Below are 27,959 nucleotides of genomic sequence, written 5' to 3'. Positions count from 1 at the left end.
ATGAACATCAATTTCTCCAACTTACAGTAAATTTTCCCCCTTCCCCTTCCCTCTTCAATTCTCCACTCTTCCCCCCTTACCTGTTCTCTTCTCCTCACCTGCCTATCACCTTCTCCTGATGTCCTTATCCTTCCCTGTCTCCTTTCGTTCTCTCTCCTAACATATTACTACTTCTTCAGCCCTTTACCTTTTCCATCTATCACCTCCTAGCTTCTTCATCCACTCTCCACCACCCACCTGGCTTCACTAATCATCTTCTAGCTTGTACTCCTCTTTCTCTCCCCACCTTATTTTGGCTTCTTCCTCCTTCCTTTCCAGTTTTGAAAAAGAGTCTTGGCTTGAAACATCAACTGTTTATTTATTTCCATTGATGCTGCCTGACCTGCTGAGTTCCAGCAGCATTTTGTGTGTTTCGCTGGGATGGGATGATGTGACTATCAATATTAGGGTACACTAGTCCTGTACGAGGGGTACCACAAATAACCTTGTCATAGTTTCTATCTCTACTCCATCCTAATGACAGGACCATCCAGCCAAAAGATTAACTCTGTTTCTTTCTGCCCAACATGCTGAGCACGCATCATTTATTTTCCTTCTTTCTGAAAATGCAGATTGAGTTACTGCAAAACACTGTTATTCAATTCATAGAGTTTACCTCGACTTCTCAATTACCTTTTGCTTTAATTCTCCATTCCACTGTGTCTTGTACCTTGAGTGTGTGTTCATCAAAGCCCAGTGTAGTTTTGAGGGGTATCATCTACTATCTGGTCAAGGTCCAATTCTTAGAGTACAACCCTGAATTCCGCCTTCTCAGATATCAAACTTTTGAAGACTCTCAGGAGGAGCCATCTTATATCCAAGATCCAGCATTATTTTATTTCTTGTTTTTTTTTCATCATCTCCTTCCATTTGGATCTCTTCCAGGCAGAGCATCTACAGTATTCATCATGCTCTCAAGATGGCACCACTTCAATCTGGACCTTTCAGTCTTCCCTCATCCCAGCCCAATCTTGCCACAGATATTCCTTTTGTTCTCTCCACCCCTCAGCTTTCTCTGTAACAAAGTAGATATAATTTCTATTTAATTTCTGTTCCGATAAACATCGTTAATCTGAAATGTTAAAACTATTTTTTATTCTTCCACAAATGCTGTCTAGCCTCCCAAGTACTTACATGATTTTCTATTTTCATTTTAAATCTCTTCATGGGGTATAGCCAAGTTGACTATGAACAGATCCTGACAGTGGCATCCAAGGATCTGTTTATCCTAATAATCTGTATCAGTGTTTCCCAACCTTTTTCAGCCCAATGACCCCCAAAGCACATTGATTCTTGCCAAAGCCCCCCTAATGCACACTCATACTTGCCAATGCCCCTCTCAGGCACAATATACTTCCCAGCGCCCCCCTAGTGTAAAAACAAATCTACTATATGCTAACTGGTGAAAAATTATACTGCCTTAAATTTTTTATTTGTCATTAAACCTAGCTTACACAGGACCTGTACGCTGAACAGCAACTTCGATATCAATGTGATCCTTGAGGTTGAATTAGCAAGAATTGAAATATCTGGTTCAAGTTGTGACAGCAAGAACCTTTAAGTCCCCACGCATAACAACGTCCAAGTGGTTTTTTGTGAGTATGTGGTTCACTGCACTGAAGCCTCTTTCAACAAGGATGGAAATGCAATGAAGAGCAGTTCAGCTCTTCTTCAAAGACCAGGAAACTTTGTATGATAGTGAAGCCAAATACCACAAAAATCAATATTTTCGAAAAGCATTTTTTCTTCTTCATCATTCTGAATTTTGATAATTTCTTCTTGCAAGCTCTCTTCCTGTTCTTCCAACTTGCAAAGAAATGGGTTCATTAGCCAGCCTGGAATTTCCAGATCGTCTGAATCCTTGTATTTGAATCGATTCTGAAAATCCTTCTTCAGTGACTGCAGGTGTAAACGATGATGAAGACTGGTTCCTCGCTTGCGAAGATCAGGAGGGAAGAAGAGTCCTCAGGAGCAACAGCATGATTGTTGGTGACTGCAGAGGCCAGTTCTGGATCTGCTGACTCTGGAGCATTAGGGACACAGGAACGGATGGGATGCAGGCACTTAGGTAGTAGGATCCTTCCTGCATCTCTTGTTCTCTTCAGCAGTTGCTCTTCTGGATTCCTCAAAATTCTCGGCTGCTTCGTAGATCAGTGTCTCCAGTGGTCTCTGTCACAAGCCAGCCACAGCCACTCACTGACCTCGCTATTTTCCTGAGAGAGCTGCCGTTTAAATTGGTCTTTGTACCTCTTGAGTGGGGTACCACAATCTCTTGCCTTGAGAGAGTTTTCTGTAGAGTACTGCTTTTGGTAACCTGAAGTTGTCCATTCATGACACATGGCCTGACCAGCAGAGCTGCTTGAGCAGCAAAGTGGCTTCAGTGCTTGGTAGTTGAGTCCTCTTCAGGACCTCGTTGTTGGAGACACAATCCTGCCTGCTAATAACCATAATGGTGCGGAGGCTGCGTTGATGGAAGCGAGCGAGCAACTGGATTTCCTTGCAGTAGAAGACAGAGGCTTCAGTGCTATACAGCAGTGTTGTGACAATGGCAGCCCTGTACACATGGATTTTTATGGACAGACTCAGCTGGTGGTGCTTCCACACACATTTCTGGGGGCGGCCAAAGTCACTGCTCGCTCCGTGAGTCAATTGTCTACTACTACTGTCATCCCCTACTACTGTAGCATCGTTGGAGATGATGCTGCCCAGGTAGGTGAACTGCCCAACCATGGTGAGAGGATGGTTATTAATGGTGATCCAAGGTGGGTTTGTAAATGCCACGAGGATCATTGTTTTCTTCAGACTGACCGTTAACCTGAGAGCCCTTGCCGCCTTGGTGAACTGAGTGACCACAGCCTGTAGCGCATCCTCTGTGTGCATAAGAGCATAGTTGGCTGCAATTAGAAGCTCGAGATGGGCTCTTGCATGGTTTTTGTTTGAGCGAGAAGGCAGCAGAGGCAGAATACAGATGAATACAGATTTGTGCTCCAAGTCAAACAGACAAATGCAAAACAGTTGGTGGACTTCCCTAGTGAACGAATGCAGCACCATGCAGGCACTGGCAACACTCCAGCCTTCTACGAACTGCTGCATGTAGTATATCATTTGACTCGACAGATTCAAGCCCCTTTACACTCATTGGATGGCTCCAGCCTGCTAACAGGCAAGGAAGTCATCATGAGGCGATGGACAGAGCACTATGAGAGCTGTTTCGGGGGTAATCATCAAGTACAAGGGGCATTGATTGAAATGATTCCCCGGCATGAGGTCAGGATTATGCTGATGGCCTGCCAACTCTGGACAAAGTCAAAGCTGCTACTTCCAAGCTGAAATGCCATAAAGCCCCAGGCGTTGACGGGATCCCAGCAGAAGTGTACCAAATGGGTGGAGACATTCTCCTAAGCGAGCTCACAAACCTGTTCACACTTTATTGGAAGAAGGGCTCACGCCAAATGACCTATGCAATGCTGTAATTGTCTCCCTGTACAGGAACAAAGGCAAGAAATTGGATTGTTCAAACTACAGAGGTGTTACCCTGCTGTCCACTGCCAGGAAGATCCTTGTCAGAAATCTCTTGGACAGAATCATCCCTACCAATGCTGAAGGCAACCTCAGAGAGTCAGTGTGGATTCAAAGCGAACAGAGGCACATCTGACATGATCTTCATCCTGTGCCAGATACAGGAGAAGTGTTGTGAACAGAACGTGGGGCTGTACACGGCATTCATTGACCTAACCAAGGCCTTTGATACAGTCAGCCGCGATAGTCTCCGGAAGATTCTGTCGAAGCAAAAGAGACCACCTTGGAGAGCATCTACATTCGGTTGAAGTATCTTCAACCTCCGTAGGTGTAAGCAGTACTCTTGCAAATCACCATCTGTGAAAAAGGGTGCCATTCTTTCCATGCAGGGAAACTATGAGAACATTCTTCTCCAAATATTCTGCTTATGTATTTCCAATTTTTCAATAAAAGTGGACGCTACACTTTTTGCCTGAATTATAATTGAAATTCTCACCCTGCAGATTTTCATGTTTAGAATGTTCATTTTGTCATACAGATTGGATAGGTGTGCCACATCTCCACGTAAAAGTTCAATCCTGTCTCCCAAGCTCTTGTCAACTTTGAGCAAAAATTCAACCACGGTGTCAAAAACTTCAGGTTGGCAAGTTCACTGATTGGCTCTATTTTACCATTTGGTTCAGGCCAGCACTGTATCATTGTGCAATCTGTTTTCTGTAGATCTGTAGAGAAAGTTAGGAGGGTGTACCTGACTTAACAACTGTTAAATTGCATGAACTCATTCCATATCACAAGTCAAGGGGAACTGCTGGGCACCCTGGTTGCTAATTTATGCATCCCCAATAATGTCTATTTGGTTGGTAAAGTCAGATGCGACTGCTGTGGTTCAGATGCGTTGTGACGACGAGTATTCAACACCTGCAGAGCTATGGTTCTTCCTGTGTTCCAGTGCCTCATCCTTTCCTTTGGAAGTGCCTGCTCTACTAACGGTCAGTCAGGTCTTGTGCCTCAAGTTAGGGGTGGTGCTTTTCACCCTTCCCCAAGAATCTTGAACCCCCCCCCATGACTTCTATTTCCCTAATGCCCACTTGGGGGATGGTATCACCCCTGTTAGAAATCACTGATCTTTATGTGTGTGTGTGTGTGTGTGTGTGTGTGTGTGAGTGTGAGTGTGAGAGAGAGAGAGAGAGAGAGAAAGAAAGAAAGAAACACATATTGACTAATGGCATTCTTGAGCCCTTTTGTGACCAGTGAACTCTGGACTGAAGTATGTGGTAAGATGCTCAGAGAGGAGAATTGTTTGTATTAGGTTTTCCTTCACTCCTTCCATCTTGCTATCCTGAAACCACTATTCCCCCCGATTTTCCTCACCCCAGGATTGTTTCTGTGGATTGAAGAAATGCTCTGCCCTTTGGCCAAAGATGTGCCTGAGGGAGAAGAATTGTTAACAAATTTCAACATGGATTTAGGAAAAGAAGATTATCACCTTTCCAGTTGAATTTCTTTGAGACAAAGTAAAAAGACATAGAAGTAGGCTGCCTTGTCATTCAGTTTTAGCGTGGTTGATCCTCTACCTCTATATTCTTGCATTCTCCCATTATACCTTTGGTATCCAAAAAAAATTTTCTTTTTTCTTAAGTATATTCATTCACTTGGTCTTCAGTATCTTTAGTAGTAGAAAATTCCACAGATTCACTGGTCTCTTAAGTGAAAAAAAAAATGTTCTCACTTCAGTCTTGAAGGGCAGATTGCGGAGCTTTCTTTGCAAGAGAGAGCACTGACAGCAATTGACAGAAGTGGACAATGAGAGGCCCTTCCTGTTTTGGAGAGTTTGAGGATTAGAGGACACAGAAATGTAGGGGAAGAGAATTTTTGGTGACATGAGTTTTTACGCAATATGTGCTTGGAATCTGGAGTGCTTTGCCTGTATTTGTGATGAAGTTAAGTTCCACTGTGGCCTTCAGAGAGAAATAGATCAATATAGCATGAGGAACAATTTTCAGGGCAATGGAAAAGAGGCCAAGGTGGACCTAGTGAGTTACTCCAATAGAGAGCTAGAGTGGACCTGATGGAGTGAATGCCCTTCTGCGCTCTAGTTATTCTATAATTATCTTGCCCTGTATCCTGTGACTGTAACCCCTTGTTGTAGGCTCCTCAAAATGGGGAAGCATCCTCCTGCATCCAGTGTGTCTAGCCCTCTGGCAAGGGATATTTCTAAATCTGGGGTGATGTATTACATAATATTACGCCTCAAGATTTTCACTAGCCCTAGGCATTGCACTAAGAACTAGTAGGCAAACTTTGAATTAGATAAGTAATTATATTTCTGTTAATGGCATCATATTTACATATATTGTTTATTATTAAATCTTAGAGAATCAATACTGGGAGGATTGATTTCAGCGTCTCTATCAATAATCTGAAAATCACTAGTGCTTCAAGAGAGCAAATGACATAGTTTAAGTCACATGGGGACGGAAAATAATTCAGCATCTCAAATTCATAAAATTTTGTGGACATGCATTATTAAACTCCATCTGAGAATTAGTTATATCCCACTTTGTCTCTAATTTAAATTATAGGGTTGTAGACATTTCATTAATGAAGGAAGCATTTTGTCCTGACTTGCTCTAATTCTAGATCATTGTTGGAGCTATTTTATTCGCTTTTCTGAATGTGAGCATTATCCTCCAACATTTGACCTTGTGAAGCAATTCCTTTTCAAATGATATATATTTTTCTTTTAATAGTGGAACGTGAGCACTCCTAATTGGGCCACCGCTTAATAACCATCCCAAATAGCCCTTAAGAAAGTGGTGGTGAGCCACCCTCTTTAACAGTGGCTGTTCATGTGCATTGTTATTCCTGAAGGCCGAGGTAACATGCCTGAACGACTGGCGTCCTGTCGCACTCACCTCAATAACCTCAATAATAAGAAAATACTTTGTGAGGCTGGTTAAGCGTTACATCTGCAGCTTGCTACCACCCAAACTGGACCCCCTACAGTTCGGCTACCAACACAACCAATCGACAGATGACGCAATAGCCACTGTTCTACATATCGTACTTACACATCTGGAGAAGAAGGATGCTTATGTGAGAATGCTATTCTTGGACTACAGTTCAGCATTCAACACCATAGTTCCATCCAGGCTCAACAAGAAGCTCAGAGATCTCGGGCTTGACCCTGCCTTGTGCAGCTGGATCGTGGACTTCCTGTCAGATCGCCAGCAGGTTGTAAGAATGGGTTCCTTCACCTCCAACCCTCTGACTCTCAATACAGGAGCCCCTCAGGGCTGTGTACTGAGTCCCCTCCTTTACTCCCTGTATACCCATGACTGTATCACCAACCACAGCTCCAATCTGCTAATCAAATTTGCTGATGACACTACATCAATTGGCCTTATCTCAAACAATAACGAGGTGGCCTACAGGGAAGAAGTCATCTCTCTGACACAGTGGTGTCAAGAAAACAACCTCTCCCTCAATGTTGCAAAAACAAAGGAGCTGGTTGTGGATTACAGGGGGAATGGAAATGGGCTAACCCCTATTGACATCAATGGATCTGGGGTTGAGAGGGTAAACAGCTTCAAGTTCCTCAGTATCCACATCACTGAAGACCTCACATGGTCTGTACACACCAGCTGTGTGGTGAAAAAGGCACAATAGCACCTGTTTCACTTCAGACGGTTGAGAAAGTTTGGTATGGACCCCTAAATCCCTAAGAACTTTCTATAGGGGTACAATTGAGAGCATTCTGACTGGCTGCATCACTGCCTGGTATGGGAACTCTAGCTCCCTTAATCGCAGGACTCTGCAGAGAGTGGTGTGGACAGCCCAGCACATCTGTAGTTGTGAACTTCCCATGATTCAGGACATTTACAAGGTGTGTAAAAAGGGCCCGTAGGATCACTGGGGATCCAAGCCATCCCAACCACAATCTACTCCAGCTGCTACCATCTGGGAAACAGTACCACAGCATAAAAGCCAGGATCAACAGGCTCTGGGACAGCTTCTTTCACCAGCCGTGAGACTGATGAACTCACGCTGACTTAAGTGTACTCTGTATTACATTGACTGTTCTATTTATTATAAATTATTATAAATTACTATGATTGCACATTGCACATTTAGATAGAGACATAACATAAAGATTTTTACTCCTCATGTATGTGAAGGATGTAAGAAATAAAGTCAATTCAATTCAAATGCTATTTGGGGGGGATGTTTTATCTTGTATGACTGGTGGTTATGAAGATATAGTGATAAATTTCCAAATCCAACATATGTTAGTATTGGAATAGTGGAATATGTGACTGCTGCCTTTGAGCTTTATGTTTTAAAGACCATGAGTTTAGGAGTTGCAATGAGAGAAGATGGGGCAGTGTATTTTCCATAGATACCTAATGCAACCATGATGCATGAAATGGAGGAGCTGATAGTTCAGGGTAGTGGATGAGACATTCTCTAGTATATCCTAATAACCATCTACATAGAAAATGTTGTAAAGCCCAAAAGCAAAATACTTTGAATTCTGGACATCTGAAATAAAAGCAGAATTGATGTAAGTGCATTAATCTGGAATGTTAACTCCCTTTCTCCACAAAGGTTGCCTGACCTACTATTTTAAGTATTTTCTGTCTTTTTCAAAAAAATTTAGGCTTTAAGTACAGATTCTATATTTAATCTCATTGAATGACCAGACAAATCAATCCTAGTTTTAAAAGGTCTTCTGAAGTTTTCTCTCAGATATTCACTAGGCCTTTTCTGTCTAAAACTGTGATCTAATGTCCCATTCAGCAATGCTCAACATTATCTCTTCATAACACCCACAAAATCTGTTTGATTTCTTACCCACCAGTGCAGTCTTTAGCTTTCTGTCTGCCTGCTTCTTTCCCTTTGTCATCCTCTACTGCCCAAAAGAGGTTATCCGTTGTGCACTTCATAATCAGACTGCCAGTTGATCAACTGAGTCATTTAAAAACTTGAGCCTATTTGTTTTCTTGTTCAAAACTAAAATTAATATAGTTTCTTTTTAGCAATATTTAGTTTTAGGCTGGAGCAGAGGGGGAGTTAGGATGTATTTTGGGTTCTTTTGGCGAGAGTTGGTGGGGAGTTAGCTGAGGTGGTGGGGTTAATGCTTATGTCTTGTGGGAGTGTAGGGAATGCGTCTTAGGGTTTTGTACTAAGGGTTTTGTAGGTGTGTTAGCTATGGTTGGTGCTGGGGGGAGGATTTGTAGGGAATGTATTTCATGTTAAATAATTTTATATATGCTTCGAGGCACGCAACGTGATGTTGGTCACGAAAGCTACCCTCCTCCTTGTTGATCAGCCACTGATTGTCACAGCAGCAGACGTGAGAAGGAATCTGCAGAGGCCACTAGGTCAGGCAGCATCCCGCGCCGAGTACTTGGGGAGTGTATACACCAGCTCACTAACGTCTTCATGGACATCTTCAACAAATCAGTCGTCATGGCTGCTGTCCCCATATGCTTCAAATTAGCCATGATCAGTCCTGTACCAAAGAGCTTTACACCTTCAGAACGAAACGGCTACTGCCCGGTATGTTGGATTCTGGTGTTTAAATTCAAGGTCCTTTTACAAGTCAGGAACAAGGCATAAAACTTGATTTAAGGGAAGTTCCATTCCAATCTATAGATAATAATAATCCAGTTAGAAAGTACATAGTCAATACTGCAGTAAAAAGTTAATAAGAAAAGCACAATTCAGCTAGTGCAGGTCTTCCAGAGCTTTCTAGAATAATACTTTATATAACCACTAGAGGTATAATAAACTGTTAGGCATATAAAGACTACTTAAAACACAAGCAGATAATTAATTGTTAAACTGCAAAGAAAATGATAATTAAACAATCAGATCCAGCAAGTGAAACTGACGGCAATCATCATAAAGTGCTTTGAACACTGGTAGTGGCAGATATCAAAAACTGCATTCCTGCCCTATTGGCTACCCACCAATATGCCTATTGACAGACTACGATGGATGCCATAGCATCTGTCATGCACCTAGCCCTGACACACCTGGAAAACAATGACACTTGTCAGAATGCTGTTTCTGGATTTCAGTTTGGCATTCAACACTATTGTCCCACAGACCTTGGTGAACAAACCCCTACCCCTCGGTCTAAATACACCTCTGAGTATCTGGATGTTGGACTTCCTAACCAACAGATCTCAGAGAGTCAGGATGCACAACTGCTCCTCCCTCCCTCCCTCCTTATCCTCAACACAGGTGACCCCCCCCCCCACGGCTGTATGCTGAGCTCATTGTTGTACACTCTACTCATGATTACATGGACAAACACTTGAGTAATCACATTGTGAAGTTCGCCAATGACACGTGAGTTGTGGGATTCATCACAAACAACAATGAAATGGCCTACAGAGTGGAAGAGGAAGAGCTTGAAGCCTGGTGCCAGGCAAATAATCTCTTCCTCATTGTTAGCAAGACAAAGGAGATGGTTACCAACTTCAGGAAAACTCACACCACTCACACCCCCCCCCTCCTTACATCACCAGGATGGCAGTGGAAATTGCGAGCAACTTCAAACTCCTGGGAGTGCATATCTCACACAACCTCTCATGGTCCCAGAAAACATTCTGCATAATCAGGAAAGCTCACCAGTGGCTCTACTTTCTGAGGAGGCTGAAAAGAGCTGGGCTATGTGCATCTATACTCGCATCATTCTACAGATGTGCAGTAGAGAGCATCCTAACCAGCTGCATCACTGCACTGCGGCAGACAGGAAGGCTCTACGAGGGATTGCTGACACCATCATAGCCTACCCACCATCAAGGACATACTGTATATAGAGATAGGTGCCAAAAAAGAGCCAGTAAATTCATGAAGGATCCCACCCGCCCTGCGGATGGACTGTTTCACTCCCATCAGGGAGGAGGCTACATAGCATCCATGCCAGGACCACCAGACACAAACACAGTTACTTTTCCCCAAGCAGCAAGGCTGATCACCACTCTCACCCATAAACTCATACCTCCACACCCCCAACCACCACGACTTTATCATTTCCTGTCATTCACCTTATGTACAGACACTCCTGTGCCTAGTGTCACTTTATGGACATACAATCAATCTATGTATATAAACTATCTTACGTATTTATATTAATTGTGTGTTTTTATTAATACTGTATTCTTTACTGTGCTTTTTGTGCTGTATCAGATCTTGAATAATAATTATTTTGTTATCCTTTACACTTGTGTACTAGAAATAACATTAATATTCTTGGATTGTGAAGGGGAAGCTATTTACAGAATAAAAAGGTGTATTTTGGTACTAGTTAACATTTTTGTCAGAACCGTATCAAATGTCCAATGCCAGGAGCTAAGATACTTGCCTCAGAGCTGGCAGAGCCCAGCCTTAGGTTGGTCAATAATCGCCTTAATGAATTCTCTGGTAATAAGATCAGAGACATCACATTAGGATAATAGTGGCATCTGTGCATGCTTTTTATTTGATGAAGTTTAGCTCAGAGGTCACGGGCATTGACTTCTCTGTGTGCAAAGCCCAGATATGGGATGCTTGCTTTGAATTCCCGTCTGTGGGTAGTCAGGGCACTGCCATTGTATGGAGTAGTGGGTCTCTCCAAAGTCAGGAGACCAGGGCACAATGACAGTGGCAATCGCTTCAGTCTCAGTTCAGATCAAGGATGTCTTTAAAAGGAATGGTTTGCTAATTCTCTCTGTGTTGTCCGTTATCATCGGTTGCTCGTTGGGATTTTTCCTGAGGACCAGGCATCTCTCTGAACAGGTAGGCAAGCTAAAAACACCTGATTTTAATTAACTTACAGCAAACAATATTGAATCTATTTGATCATCTATTTAATTGATCATTCCAAACAGAACGGGGGCATTTAAAAACAACAATAATTTTCCAATTAACATCAGTAACCTTGTCCCACTCATTCTTCAGACAACAAAAATCAAGGGCTACTATCAGATTTTCAAATACCTATTTAATTACTTTTCTAAATTGAGCCAAAGTTATTTCATATTTTATTCAAATTAGTTATATGTAAGAGCTTGCTTCATTCTTATTACACACAATATTAGTACTTTCACTCAGGCCTTATCCTGGTAGATTATCTATTTGTGACTTCTCTTTTAGGAAATTAAGTATTTCCAGTTCCCCGGTGAGCTGTTGATGAGGATGCTGAAAATGTTAATTCTTCCACTGGTGGTATCAAGGTCAGTGTAAAACGTCCCAGCAGCCATTCATTTGTTGTGTATTCTTTTCTATTCCACGAATAAATATTAGAAAATTTCCATTTCTATGTCAGGAATGTTTTTAATCACCTTTCATGACGTGTCAATTTAGGTGAGAGGACTGGCACTGGTCCCAAGCTGCTGCTCTGCCTTTTGACAAAATCATTTTAAGAGTGAGGAGTCAGAATAATGCCATGCCACCAGAATAACGTGTGACTCAAATGTCGTGCCCTCTCAGTGTGATGTTGATGATGGGCATCATAGATTTCGTGTAAGTGAGAACACTGAGTGATTAGATGATGGGATGTTTTACCTAGTCAAATTCTGCTTGGCATTGTGTTGGCACAATTCTGGTCCCTCAACACCACCTTATTGGTCAAGAAAGCACAGCAGCATCTCCACTTCCTGGGGCGAGTGAGGCTCCCCCCCCCACCCATTTTAACCAACTTTTACAGGAGTACATCGAGAGTGTCCTGACGAGCTGCATCACCTTCTGGTATAGGAATTGCAAGGCATCTGACTGCAAGTCCCTACAAAAGATTGCAAGGGCTGCTGAGAGGATCATTAGGGTCTCTATGTTATCAGGGGCTCTATATACACAAGGCCCTTAGCGTGGTCAGTGATCCTTCCCATCCGTCCAACAATTCCTTTGAACTCCCTTCCCACCCATCAGCCATCAGCAGTAGGTACAATAGCATTAGGACAAGAACTACTAAGATGGGAAGCAGCTTCTTCCCCCAGGCCAAAAGACTACTATTGAACTCCCTGCTACCACTTATGAAGTATGCTCATCAAGTAAAAAGTGCCAGTAGCATTATACTGTTTACTTTTTAACTTGTATCCTATAAGCACCTTATTAATTGTTAGTTTACTTGTGGTGATATTACGTTCTGTGTTGTGTGCGTAAGTTATATGTACTGTATTTTGCATATTGGTCTGGAAGAACTCTGTTTCATTCGGTGGTATACATGTGTACAGCTGAATAACAAAAAAAACTGAACTTGAACTTGATGATATGAGGAACCTTCACAATAACTAGCAGAAGGTGACTAATTCATTCTAATTCAGTTTTCCTACCTCTGGTCTGACAAGAGTGTTTCTGTTGCACAGCTACATATTTTTAAATGGAAAGTAATTCAGTGCAGGAGAATTATTCAAGAAATTTGGAGACACACAACAAAAGCTTTACAACTTTGTACTGAGGAGACAGAATCCAGGAAGTGTCTAAAGCTTTTATTATATGTGTCCGAATTTCTTGAATAATGTTTATCAGTCACTCATTAGCTATGGTGGAATTTTCATTGCTGATTGTCAACTAGGAGTTGACATAACGTCATTTTTTGGACTTCACTAAACAGAATATAACATCTGTTAGAATTTGATTTAAACCAACAGATCTGGATTTTTGTTGGGAAGCAGGTAGATACAAACAAATAGCTACAACCTCTGTGGTGCAACTACAGCGTTCATGACGTGACACTGAATTACTTTTGCAAAATAGTCATTTCAGTGTTTTGTATTTGGAGCAATCAACATGAACACAGCAAGGCTCACTCACCAAACAAATAAAGTAATTAAGCAGGTAATGAATCCTAGTGATATTGGTTATCATGCGAGTTCTTGTTATTTTCTTGGTGTTGTGCAATGGGTCTTTTATTGCAGCAAATAAATGGGATGGCTGCTCTTCTTTAATATTGCACTGAACAAAGAGAAGATGGAAATCCCACATCCTAAATGCCTGCATTTTTCACTAAAGATCCGCAGTTCACAAAGCCAGCCTTTAAAACCAGCAGGAATTCTTGAGCCAAGCTGATCCTGTGTTCTGTAAGCACTGGAAAATTTCTATCTGATTCATAAAGGGATGTTCCTGATTCTCTAATGGCAGCTGTGGCAGCAATATAGGAGGCACAGAAGCAATAGGAAGGGTTCCAGCCCGACCAGCTGCATTGTGACTATCTTCCCTTTGCTGTGTGGTCAGTCATGGCTCCTTTTCAGAACCAGGTTTGGACGTATGTCATGAAATTCGTTCTTTTGCAGCAACAGATTTAAAGATTATTATAAGTTACAAAATTAGATAAATAGTGGAAAGGAGGAATGATGATGCAGTGTCCGTGGACCATTCCGAAATCTGATGGCAGAGGGATAGAAGCTGATCTTAAAACAGTGAGTGTGGCATTTCAGGCTCCTGTATCTCCTTCCCAATTGTAGTAATGATAAGAAGGCAGGTCCCGAATGGTGATGGTCCTTATTGATGGATGCCGCCTTCTTAAGACTTTTAGAAATCTCTCATCCTAAATGCCAATAAAGATGATCTGCAGCAGCAAGATGATTGATTATACTGTATCTCCTGCCACTAATATAATTTCATGTTCCATCATAAATATCTTGCAGACTGTCATTGACTAGAAGGATATCTCCAAGAAAATTTTAACACTATTGGTAGAATAGCATGCCACAGACTTGTTAACTATCTACCGCACCTTAAGTCTTGCCTTCTGGTGTTTGACAATTCCCTCCTGCAAGAAAGACTTTGACTATCTACCCTACCTATGCCTTTTGGAAGTTTATATACTTTTTAAATTATTTTATTTGGAGATAGAGCATAGAATAGCCCCTCACGGCCCTTCAAGCCACACCACACAGAAACCCTGGACAACCCCAATTCAACCCTAACCTAATCAGAAGACAATTTACAATGACCAGATAATCTACTCGGTATGTATTTGAACTGTGGGAGGAAACTGAAGCATCCGAAGAAAATCCATACATTTCACGGGGAGGACATACAGAGACTCCTTACAGAGAATGCCAGGATTGAACTCTGGGTTCTGATGCCTCGAGCTGTAATAGTGTCACATTAACCGCTACATTACTATGGTGCCCTTCTATCAGGTCACCCCTCAGCCACCAATGCTCAAAAGAAAACAATCCAATCTCCCTTCATAGCTAATATTTTCTAATCTAAGCAACCTATTGTGAACCTCTTCGTTATCACCTGTCTACTTGTTTTTCCACTTTTAGTGAGTGAGGTATTTGCATCCCAAGATTCCTTAATACATCGGTCCTCCTCACATTCCTGCCATTTACTGTATACTTTCCTCTTCCATTTGGCCTCCAAAAGTGCAATACCTCAGACTCGTCCACACTTCTTTGCTAATTAGTATGTTGTATTTCAACAAAAATCATCCCAATTACACTTTAGTTCAAATATTACAGAGGTCTCAGTACTGATCCTTGTGGAATACCACTTGTCAGAGTCTTCCAGTCAAAATAACACCCCTTGACCACCACTCCCTGTCTTCTATGACCATGATGAAGCTGAATCCAATCTCCTAGGTCTCCACATGTTTGCTAAAGGGACTAACTTAGACTGACCCCTTGGTTGGTATTTATGAGTTGGGCAGAAGGGCCATTTCTGTGCTGGATTACTCTATGATTCTAGGTCACTATGGATCTTGTGTATCATAATCTTCTGGACTGGCCTACCATAAATAACCTTGACGAAAGCTTTACTGAAGCTCAATGGAATTACTGTTGTTGCAGATTATCTGTATTCATCAATACACCAGTCTACCTTGTGTTAATGCTCGTGGGTGCACTGAATCTTGACCTCAACTCTTTGTCCGGTGTCTGGACGAACAGTGCACTGATTAAAACAGCTGCTTTGTTATTGGATATGACGTAGATCGTTCACAACTTCAGCAGACAAAGCACAGAGGAATTTCTTGAAATTAGAATAGGAAGATTCAGTATTGTGACAAAGATATGAAGGAACAAGATAAATTGTACCCTCTTTTCACTTAACTGGAAAATATACAGTGTTGAACAGAGTGCATGTGGTGGTCCAAAACTCATATCATCTTGTCCTCTTGAGTGACATGGTTGAGTTGATCATCTTCTTACCTTGCAATGCTGCATTCAGTTGCTGCAATTGAAGTTGATAAACTGCTCTTTGATCTTTTATTGTGGTTGAATCCATCTTGTGCACTGTTTACTTTAACTTCGGTAAACTGTCTGAATGTTCTCCTTCCTTGAACTCTGACACCCTGTGTAGATAAGTGAGGCCTGCATCTCTGCCTGATGCGTGATGATTTGCTGTGTGCAAATGAACGTAGATGGTTTTCTGACACAAATTAGAAAAGACTCCAAGCACATGGCAAAAATATTGATTTTTTTTAAGGACAATGCATAACTTAAGAGTTCTGAGTTGCGTGGTAAACATTAGATAAGAATGCAGTCTTAAGCAGAATGAGAATCTTTAAGATGGATTGAGCTGACGCTCCAGATAACATTTAGAGTACTGGGCAGATGCTTTGCGAATACCTGGCAATAGCACTTCCTAGATTTAGGGAATGTTCGCTTGCACTGGAACATGTCAAATCAATTCCATATTTATTTGAAAAAAGAAGAGTTATAAGTAGTAACACAAAAATGATAAGGTAGTAACATTAGACTTAATGGGAAGCATGGATAATCTCTGTACCTTGTTGGATATTTCCCCTGCCTCAGTTCATCATGACTGATAACTTCATGCATGAATCTATTATCTGCAGATTTGAATATTCTTCTGCACATCTATAACACCATAAGACCATAAGATATGGAAGTAGAGGTAGGCCATTTGGCCCATCGAGTCTGCTCCACCATTCAATCATAGGCTGATCCAATTCTTCCAGTCATCCCCACTCCCCTGCTTTCTCCCCATACTCTTTGATGTCCTGGCTAATAAAGAACCTATCTATCTCCTCCTTAAATGCACCGAATGACTTGGCCTCCACAGGTGCTCATGGCAACAAATTCCACAGATTCGCCACCCTCTGACTAAAGGAGTTTCTCTGCATCTCTGTTCCAGATGGATGTCCTTCAATCCTGAAGTTGTGCCCTCTTTTCCTAGAATCCCCTACCATGGGAAATAACTTTGCCATATCTAATCTGTACAGGCCTTTTACCATTCGGAATGTTTCAATGAGATCCCCCCCCCCCCACCATTCTCCCGAACTCATAGAAACATAGAAAATAGGTGCAGGAGTAGGCCATCGGCCCTTCAAGCCTGCACCGCCATTCAGTATGATCATGGCTGATCATCCAACTCAGAACCCTGTACCAGCCTTTATCCTCAAACTGTGTCCCCTCGTTCTGGACTTCCCCAACATCAGGAACAATCTTCCTGCATCTAGCCTGTTCAATCCCTTTAGGATTTTATACGTTTCAATAAGATCCCCCCTCAATCTTCTAAATTCCAATGAGTATAAGCCTAGTCGATCCAGTCTTTCATCATACGAAAGTCCTGCCATCCCAGGAATCAATCTGGTGAACCTTCTTTGTACTCCTTTTATGGCAAGAATGTCTTTCCTCAGATTAGGGGACCAAAACTGCACACAATACTCTAGGTGTGGTCTCACCAAGGCCTTGTACAACTGCAGTAGTACCTCCCTGCTCCTGTACTTGAATCCTCTTGCTATGAATGCTAGCATACCATTCGCCTTTTTCACCGCCTGCTGTACCTGCATGCCCACTTTCAATGACTGATGTATAATGACACCCAGGTCTTGTTGCACCTCCCCTTTTCCTAATCGGCCACCATTCAAATAATAATCTGTTTTCCTGTTTTTGCCACCAAAGTGGATAACCTCACATTTATCCACATTAAATTGCATCTGCCATGAATTTGCCCACTCACCTAACCTATCCAAGTCACCCTGCATCCTCTTAGCATCCTCCTCACAGCTAACACTGCCGCCCAGCTTCGTGTCATCCACAAACTTGGAGATGCTGCATTTAATTCCCTCATCTAAGTCATTAATTTATCCAGGGAATACAGCCAGATGTTCCCCATACAGTAACCTTTTCATTCCTGGAATCATTCTTGTGAATCTTTTCTGAACCCTTCTGAAAATCCAAGTACGCCACATCTACTACATTTCCTTTGTCTACCCTGTTTGTAATTTCCTCAAAAAATTGCAGTAGGTTAGTCAGGCAGGATTTTCCTTTCGGGAAACCATGCTGGCCTTGGCCTATCTTATCATGTGCCTCCAGGTCTCCGTAAACTTATCTCTAACAATCGATTCCAACAACTTCCCAACCACTGATGTCAGGCTAACAGGTCTATAGTTTCCTTTCTGCTGCCTCCCACCTTTTTTAAATAGCTGTAATTTTCCAGTCATCCGGTACAATGCCAGAATCTATCTATTCTTGAAAGATCCTTGTTAATGCCTCTGCAATCTCTCCAGCTACTTCCTTCAGAACCTGAGGGTGCATTCCATCAGGTCCAGGCGATTTATCCACCTTCAGACCATTAAGCTTCCTGAGCCCTTGCACATACTTTATTCACTTCCCTGACAGTCTTGAATGTCCAGTATACTGCTGATTTCTTCCACTGTGAAGACTGAGGCAAAATACGCATTCAGTTCCTCTGCTATCTCTGCGTCTCTCATTACAATATCTCCAGTGTCATTTCTATTGGTCCTATATCTACCCTCAACTCTCTTTTACCCTTTATATACTTAAAAAAGCTTTTAATACCTTTGATATTAGTCGCCAGCTTCTGTTCATAACTCATCTTTTCCTTCCTAATGACTTTCTTAGTTTCCTTCTGCAAGTTTTTAAAAGCTTCCCAATCCTCTATCTTCCCACTAGCTTTGGCTTCCTTGAATGTCCTCTCTTTTGCTTTTACTTTGGCCATGACTTCACTTGTCAGCCACAGTAATGTCCTTCTTCCATTCGAAAATGTCTTCTTATTCAAAATATATGTCTTACACTTCCCTCATTTTTCGCAGAAACTCCAACCCTTGCCGTTCTGCTGTCCTTCCTGCTCGTGTCCCTTCCATTCAACTTTGGCCAGTTCCCCTCTCATGCCATTGTAACTTCTTTTATTCCACTGAAATACTGACACATTGGGCTTTAATTTCTCCTTCTCAAATTTAAAAGTGAACTTGATCATATTGTAAACAACAGGAATTCTGCAGATGCTGGAAATTCAAGCAACACACATCAAAGTTGCTGGTGAACACAGCAGGCCAGGCAGCATCTCTAGGAAGAGGTGCAGTCGACGTTTCAGGCCGAGACCCTTCGTCAGGGCTAACTGAAGGAAGAGTGAGTAAGGGATTTGAAAGTTGGAGGGGGAGGGGGAGATCCAAAATGATAGGAGAAGACAGGAGGGGGAGGGATGGAGCCAAGAGCTGGACAGGTGATAGGCAAAAGGAATACGAGAGGATCATGGGACAGGAGGTCCGGGAAGAAAGACAAGGGGGGGGTACCCAGAGGATGGGCAAGAGGTATATTCAGAAGGACAGAGGGAGAAAAAGGAGAGTGAGAGAAAGAATGTGTGCATAAAAATAAGTAACAGATGGGGTACGAGGGGGAGGTGGGGCCTAGCGGAAGTTAGAGAAGTCGATGTTCATGCCATCAGGTTGGAGGCTACTCAGACGGAATATAAGGTGTTGTTCCTCCAACCTGAGTGTGGCTTCATCTTTACAGTAGAGGAGGCCATGGATAGACATGTCAGAATGGGAATGGGATGTGGAATTAAAATGTGTGGCCACTGGGAGATCCTGCTTTCTCTGGCGGACAGAGCGTAGATGTTCAGCAAAGCGGTCTCCCAGTCTGCTTCGGGTCTCGCCAATATATAAAAGGCCACATCGGGAGCACCGGACGCAGTATATCACCCCAGTCGACTCACAGGTGAAGTGTTGCCTCACCTGGAAGGACTGTTTGGGGCCCTGAATGGTGGTAAGGGAGGAAGTGTAAGGACATGTGTAGCACTTGTTCCGCTTACACGGATAAGTGCCAGGGGGGAGATCAGTAGGGAGGGATGGGGAGGACGAATGGACAAGGGAGTTGTGTAGGGAGCGATCCCAGCGGAATGCAGGGGGGGGGGGAGGGAAAGATGTGCTTAGTGGTGGGATCCCGTTGGAGGTGGCGGAAGTTACAGAGAATAATATGTTGGACCCGGAGGCTGGTGGGGTGGTAGGGGAGGACCAGGGGAACCCTATTCCTAGTGGGGTGGCGGGAGGATGGAGTGAGAGCAGATGTATGTGAAATGGGGGAGATGCATTTAAGAGCAGAGTTGATAGTGGAGGAAGGGAAGCCCCTTTCTTTAAAAAAGGAAGACATCTCCCTCGTCCTAGAATGAAAAGCCTCATCCTGAGAGCAGATGCGGCGGAGACGGAGGAATTGCGAGAAGGGGATGGCGTTTTTGCAAGAGACAGGGTGAGAAGAGGAATAGTCCAGATAGCTGTGAGAGTCAGTAGGCTTATAGTAGACATCAGTGGATAAGCTGTCTCCAGAGACAGAGACAGAAAGATCTAGAAAGGGGAGGGAGGTGTCGGAAATGGACCAGGTAAACTTGAGGGCAGGGTGAAAGTTGGAGGCAAAGTTAATAAAGTCAACGAGTTCTGCATGCGTGCAGGAAGCATGCACTGATCCCCACTGATCTCCCTCCTGGCACTTATCCGTGTAAGCGGAACAAGTGCTACACATGCCCTTACACTTCCTCCCTTACCACCATTCAGGGCCCCAAACAGTCCTTCCAGGTGAGGCAACACTTCACCTGTGAGTCGACTGGGGTGATATACTGCGTCCGGTGCTCCTGATGTGGCCTCTTATATATTGGCGAGACCCGACGCAGACTGGGAGACCGCTTTGCTGAACATCTACGCTCTGTCCGCCAGAGAAAGCAGGATCTCCCAGTGGCCACACATTTTAATTCCACATCCCATTCCCATTCTGACATGTCTATCCACGGCCTCCTCTACTGTAAAGATGAAGCCACACTCAGGTTGGAGGAACAACACCTTATATTCCATCTGGGTAGCCTCCAACCTGATGGCATGAACATCGACTTCTCTAACTTCCGCTACGCCCCACCTCCCCCTCGTACCCCATCTGTTACTTATTTTTATGCACACATTCTTTCTCTCACTCTCCTTTTTCTCCCTCTGTCCCTCTGAATATACCTCTTGCCCATCCTCTGGGTCCCCCCCCCCGTCTTTCTTCCTGGACCTCCTGTCCCGTGATCCTCTCGTATCCCCTTTTGCCTATCACCTGTCCAGTTCTTGGCTCTATCCCTCCCCCTCCTGTCTTCTCCTATCATTTTGTATCTCCCCCTCCCCCTCCAACTTTCAAATACCTTACTCACTCTTCCTTCAGTTAGTCCTGACGAAGGGTCTCGGCCTGAAACGTCGACTGCACCTTTTCCTAGAGATGCTGCCTTGATCATATTGTGATCACTGATCCCTAAGGGTTCCTTAATCTTAAACTCTCTTATCACCTCCGGATCATTGCACAACAGCCAATCCAGCATAGCTGATCCTCTAGTGGGCTCAACAGCAAAAGGCCATCCCTTAGACATTCTACAAATTCTCTCTCTTGAGGTCCAGTACTGGCCTGGTTTTCCCAATCCACTTTCATGTTAAAATCCCTGACGATTATCATGACATTGACTTTCTGACACACCTTTTCTATCTCCTGCTGTAATTCGTAATTCACAGCCCGGATGCTGTTTGGAGGCCTGTATACAACTGCCATTATGGTCCTTTTACTCTTGCAATTTCTTAACTCAACCCATAGAGACTCTACACCTTTCGATCCTATGGCATCCGTTTCTAAGGATTTGATACTAGTTCTTATACACAGGGCCACACCACCCCTTCTGCCGATTAACCTACCTTTCCGATACGCCGTATATCCTTGGACGTTCAGCTCCCAATAGCAGCCATCCTTTAGCCAAGTTTCAGAGATGGCCACAACGTCATTTTTGCAAATCTGTAAATGAATTTCAAGATCGTCCATTTTATTTCTTATGCTGCGTGCATTCAAATATAACACTTTCAGTCCAGTATTTGTTGCTTTCTGTTTTAAATGCATCACACCTCTATTGCCCTATAAATCATCCCACTGGCTGTGATTATGTCTCATTTCCTGCCTGTCCTTTGTATCATCTCTGTTGCACGCTATCTTTGATTTATTTCTGTTTCCCTCTTCCTCACTCCTATCACTTCAGCTCCCATCCCCCTGCCAAATAAGTTTAAAACCTCCCTGTCTGCTAGGATATTGGACCCCTTTGGATTCAGATGTAACCTGTCCTTTTTTGTACAGGTCGTACCTCCCCCAGAAGAGGCCCCAGTGATCCAGGAACCCGATATCCTGCCCCCTACACCAGTCTCTCTGCCATGCATTAATATGCCTGATCTTGCTATTTTTGCACTCATTAATACGTGGCGCCCTAAACATCTGATCAACCTCCAATTTTATAACCATCCATAAAATAACGTCACTGCTTAAACCTGCACTATCCTCTTCTTTTTCTTGCTCCAGATCTTATGAGCAACACCTCCATTTTAAAATCATGACTTTGTTTTCCAACACCTCTCCCTCACAATCTTGTCCTGTTTTTCCTGCTAACTTCTGTAGCCTTACAATCCCACCAGCAATCAATGCTTCTCATACTTGGGTCTCTTGAGCATCCCAAATTTTAAATTGCTATTGTTCCATGGTTTCCAATTCCCTCCCTAAACTTTCCTGCATCTCTCACTCTCTAACCTTCATTCTATCTTCAAGATGTATCTACAAGCACAATTTTCAAAAAAATTGGCTATGTTTTTGCCTCTCCCAAGAGATGACATGGCTCCTTGTCAATCTTGTAGTGCATAAGGCTACAAGACTTTTTATGATCATCTTTCTGTGTTCTACTGTGCTATAATGAAGAAAATTTGTCAGTATAGAGACTAAGCATCTGTCCCACTGAGCAACCCACAGAAAGGTTTCTGAGAAGTAACCTATGTGCCGTTTCCACGGTGTTCACAAAATTACAATGATGTTTGTTGAACTGGTTTATACTTAATACCAGATACCAAATGCTATAATTATCTAGAACTTTTTCAGTAACCCAATTCTGCTACTCGGATTCAGCCTCTTATAACTGGAAATCTGCTTTCCACTTAACATGAGTCAAGAGCTGTTTAGTCTGAATATTATTTGCTGAAAATCTTGCTGTACCATTGCAGACAGTTAAGTGGCAACAGCAAACCTTGTAATTTCATAATCCTCCATGTCCATATATAAAGATACAGGGAATGGTTAACTGCTATGTAAAGTAACACCAGCCATGTGACTAAACATCTATTTCACATATGTGATATCGTTTTTCCGGTTTGTAAGTATTAAATCAATGAAAGAAGACCATAAATTGGAGACAGAGACTAAATTATTTAATAATCTAACAGAAAAATCAAAATTGAAATATCTAGAAGAAATTTCAGGAAAATCCAGGATGAAGTTTTTTTTTGTGCACTCTGAAATTTGCATTTTATTATGCTTTGGACAGATATGAAGAATATTATGTGATGCCTCCACAACGGTTTTTGCCTTTTCTGTATTTCTCTGGTAATATATGGTAACCAAAGAAAAAACATTTCCCAAAGATCCATCACAAACAGGAGAAAATGTGCAGATGCCGGAAATCCGAGCAGTACACACAAAATGCTGGAGGAACTCGGTAGGCCAGTCCTGCCGAAGGGCTTTGTCCTGAAATGTCAACTGCACTGTTCCCCATAGATGCTGCCTGGCCTGATGTGTTCCTCCAGCATTTTGTGCGTGGTTCCTAAGGATCCATGGCTCTTCATAGGTCATAGGTCCCAGGCCTCAGTATTTCTTTTCAGCATTATAGGTGCTTACTTGTTGTACCAATCACACAGGCACACTTTATTAATGAGACATTAGCCCTTTGGCTGATCAACAGTGTGTGCATTGCTCACAGATTGTGGAAGTATTTAGAAGAAGCATGCTTTTGTGTTCTCATCACTGATGCCACGGCTGTAGCGATTAACCAATATGTGTTTTTAAGAATGAGAAACCTTGGTGTTTGGCTGTAAGAGGAAACCCTTCTCCAAGGTATGCTTTTACAAGGAATCTTCAACAAATTGTAGTATGTTGATATCTGGGAGGTGAGCCAATTGAAGAAAAGTGTGGGTATTATTGTTGTAAGCATAGAATGTGTTTCAGTGGTTGGCTGAGTTTGGGATCCAAACCTCAGCAACTCCTTTTGCCCACGTCTTCTACCTGCCAGAAATGAGTGTGTAGGTGCCCATTCCTCTGGGCTCTCAACATGAAGGCAAGGATGAGGAGCAGGACCACAGAGCAGAACAATCTGCCATATGATGAAAATGTGGTTGGTGTGGGACAAGAGTCTTCAGAAGAAGAGACAATTCAATACATTTGTTCAAGGAAGAGCGCTTCAATGAGTGAAAGGCAAGCTTAGACTTCAGAAAGAGGTGAGATCCGAGATTGCTGTGTGCTTCTGCTTCAGAATGTCTGAGGATTTCACTTCCATTGCCTGTCAACAATGGTTTTGGCTCTCAGTTTTTCAATGATTTGATGGTGCAACAAACTATGTCCAATTTAACATATTTTAGTAATCTATCACTAATAGCAGATCATCTTTGCTGAGACCGGAACCTTAGGACATCCAATGACCTAAGGTGTTGTGAACTTTAGGAGAGATTGCTGATGTTGTGAATCCTGAAAATAATGGAACCATAGAATCATAGAAAATGTATAGCATAAAGGTCATTTAGTCAATTGAAAATAAGCCACCTGACCTGATCCCACTTCCGCTACTTCATCTTTAGCCCTTTAGCTAGCTGCCCTCTAAGCTATATATCTAACTACATTTGCGATATGGTGGTGGGCTATGTCTTTATAAGTCTTCTAGGCAGTGACATCCATGCTCCTACCACCTTCAAAATGAAAAGCCTTTTCCTCGTATCTCCTATAATCTATCAGGCAATTGCATTCAATCTGTGCCCCTGATATTTGGCACCCAGGCCTTATGAAATATTTATTTATACTATCTACATTTCTCAAAGGTTTTTCATTCCTCAGTCTCCCCTATTCTGAAGAAAACAATTACCCCATATTGAATCATCCTTTATAATTAGACATTTTGAGTCCTGCAACATCCTTATAAATCTCTTCCTCTCCTGTGAAATTTCATATTTCCTGTAATATCATCACCTAAACTATCAGCGTACTCAAGCTGTGCATTAGAAACTCGATAAACAGTTTCACTTTAATCTTCCTTCCCTTATACACTCAGCGGCTACTTTATTTGATACACCTGTACACCTGCTCCTTAACGCAAATATCTAATCAGCTAATTGTGGCAGCAGTTTAATGCTATAAAAGCACGTACAGTGCCTATAAAAAGTATTCATTCTGCTTGGAAGCTCTCATGTTTTATTGTTTTACAGCATTGAATCACAGTGGATTTAATTGTTTTTTTTGACACTGATCAACAGAAAAAAGATTCTTCTGTGTCAAAGTGAAAACATCTTTTCTATAAAGTAATCTAAATTAATTACAAAAATGAAACACAAAATAATTGACTGCATTAGTATTCACCCCCTTCAAGTCAGTATTTAGTAGATGCACCTTTAGCAGCAATTACAGTGTTGAGTGTGTGTGGATAGGTCTCTATCAGCTTTGCACATCTGGACACAGAAATTTTCCCCCATTATTCTTTACAAAACTGCTCAAGCTCTGTTAGATTACATGGGGATCGTGAGTGAACAGCTCTTTTCAAGTCCAGCCACAAATTCTCAATTGGATTGACGTGTGGACTCTGACTTGGTCACTCCAGACATTAACTTTGTTTTTTTAAGCCATTCCTGTATAGCATTGGCTTTATGCTTGGGGTCATTGTCTTGCTGGAAAACAAATCTTCTCCCAAGTCACAGTTCTCTTGCAGACTACATCAGAATTTCCCTGTATTTTACTGCATTCATTTTACCCTCTACCTTCACAAGCCTTCCAGGACATGCTGCTGTGAAGCATCCCCACTGCATGATGCAGCCACCACCAGGCTACACAGTAGGGATGGTGTATTTTTGATGATGTGCAGCGTTTCCCTTATGCAGAAAATAGTGCTTAGTCTGACTTCCAAACAGCTCAATTTTGGTTTCATCAGACCATAGAACCTCCTTCCAGCTGACTTTAGAGTCTCCCACATGCATTCTCACAAATTCTAGCTGAGATTTCGCGTGTTCTTTTTCAACAGTGGCTTTCTCTTTGCCACTCTCTCAGAAAGCTGCGACTAGTGAAGCACCTGGGCAACAGTTGTTGTAAACGCAGCCTCTTCTGTCTCAGCCACTGAAGTTTGTAACTCCTCCAGAGTTGTTGTAGGTCTCTTGGTGGCCTCCCTCACTAGTCCTCTTCTTGCACGGTTACTCCGTTTTTAAGGACAGCTTGCTCTAGGCAGATTTACAGCTGTGCCATATTCTTTCCATTTCTTGAAAATTGACTTAACTGTACTCCAAGAGATATTCAGTGACTTGGAAATTTTCTTGTATCCATCTACTGTCTTGGGCTTTTCAATAACCTATTTGTGGAGTAGTTTGGAATGTTCTTTTGTCTTCATGGTGTAATTTTTGCCAGGCTACTGACTCACCAGGAGTTGGACCTTCCAGATATAGGTGTATTTTTACTACAACCAATTGAAACACCGTGACTGCACACAGGTCTCAAAAAAAAAACAGATCTCTATATAACTCATTATTTGACTTCTAAAGCCAATTGGCTACACCAGTGATGATTTGGTGTGTCATATTAAACGGAGTGAATACTTATGCATCACCCTCTGCTTCCTACCATTGAGCCAATTCTGAATCCACCTCGCTAGCTCCTCCTGAATCCTATGCGTCCGAACCTTCCAGATCGGCCTGTCATGGAGGACCTCATCAAGGCCTTATTAAAGTCTATATAAGCATCCACTGTCCTAATTTCATCCATCCCCTTAGTTAACCCTTCAAAAAAATCCAAAAGATTTGTCAGACCATCTCTGCCCCTGCACAAAACCTTGCTGACTATTCCTGATCATGTCTTGACTGTTGAAGTCATGGTAAATCTCATCCCTCAGAATTCCCTCCAGTAACCTCCTGACAAATGAAATCAGGCTCATAGCCTGTTGTTCCCTGGCTTGTCCTTAGATTTTTTTTTAGATTAGATTAGATTATGAGAACACTCAGTCCTCGTTTATTGTCATTTAGAAATGCATGCATTAAAAAATGATACAATGTTCTTCCAGTATGATATCACAGAAACACAAAACAGACCAAGACTAAAACTGACAAAAACCACATAATTATAACATATAGTTACAACAGTGCAAAGCAATACCGTAATTTGATAAGAGCAGACCATGGGCACGGTAAAAAAAATCACAAAGTCCCGATAGCCCCAACATCTCACACAGACAGTAGAAGGGAGAAACTCTCCCTGCCATGAGCTTCCAGGGCCGCAAACTTGCTGATGCAGTATCCTGAAAGCACCCGACCACAGTCTGACTCTGAGTCCGTCTGAAAACTTCGAGCCTCCGACCAGCCCTCCGACACCGAGCACCGAGCACCATCTCTGCTGAGCGCTTCGACCCCAGCCCTGGCCGCCAAGCAACAGGCAAAGCCGAGGATTTGGGGCCTTCCCCTCCGGAGATTTCGGATCACACAGTAGCGGCGGCATAAGTTTCACCAGACGTTCTTCTGTGCCCTCAAGTCTGCCTCCCATTAAATCAGAATTGTGCACAGCCTCCTACTTAACAGATAACAGATATTCATCACCGGAAAGGCCGCGCACTGTGTCACGCCACCACCTTCTCTTCCTTACAACCCTTCTTGAACAATGGACCAGCATTAGATACTCTGCAGTCTTCTGGAACTTTGCCAGTGGCTAACAATGAAGGAAATATCTCTTCAAGGGCTTCTGCAAATTCTTCCCTGGTCTGTTATGGTCTGAGAGTGTATTTCGTCAGACCCTAAGGATTTACCCACCTTATTGCTCTACAAGGCTACAGATATTTCCTTCCTCATAATATGCACGTGACTTCGCTATTTACTACCTCACACCTTATTAACCTCATTTCATTGGCAGCCATGATATTCTCCTTAGTAAACATCAAGGACACAATTAACATTAAAACTCTCACCCATCTCCTGCAACTCCACAGACATAGGTGGTCCTGATGGTCTTTAAGAGCAGGGGTCCCCAACCTTTATTGCAGTGCGGACAGGTTTCATATTGACAATATTCTTGCGGACCGGCCGACCGGGGGGTGGGGGGCATGATTGCCAACGGACAAGAGTACAGTAGCAGTCAAATACGTTGTGT

General features: G+C 42.6%; 1 protein-coding gene and 1 long non-coding RNA gene across 2 annotated transcripts in view; one reads left to right on the top strand and one right to left on the bottom strand.

Moving 5' to 3' along the window:
- Positions 1 to 370: 370 nt before the first annotated feature.
- LOC140205935 (uncharacterized) lies at positions 371 to 27,959 on the bottom strand. The gene is made up of 3 exons (XR_011888013.1): positions 27,778 to 27,959; positions 21,470 to 21,566; positions 371 to 1,054 (listed from the first exon to the last, which is right to left on the bottom strand). It is a non-coding gene; the product is annotated as an uncharacterized lncRNA (long non-coding RNA).
- The window catches only part of LOC140205931 (excitatory amino acid transporter 5-like), a 67,422-nt gene continuing 50,671 nt past the window's right edge, over positions 11,209 to 27,959 (top strand). Inside the window, exons 1-2 of the mRNA XM_072273827.1 lie at positions 11,209 to 11,349; positions 11,707 to 11,786. Of these exons, the coding sequence (XP_072129928.1) occupies positions 11,209 to 11,349; positions 11,707 to 11,786 (221 nt within the window). The remainder of the gene's footprint in view (positions 11,350 to 11,706; positions 11,787 to 27,959) is intronic.

Source organism: Mobula birostris, chromosome 12 (genome assembly GCF_030028105.1).
Source record: "Mobula birostris isolate sMobBir1 chromosome 12, sMobBir1.hap1, whole genome shotgun sequence".
Lineage (NCBI taxonomy): Eukaryota > Metazoa > Chordata > Chondrichthyes > Myliobatiformes > Myliobatidae > Mobula > Mobula birostris.
Note: the sequence above shows the minus strand (reverse complement) of the source record. Positions and strands in the feature narration are given on the sequence as shown.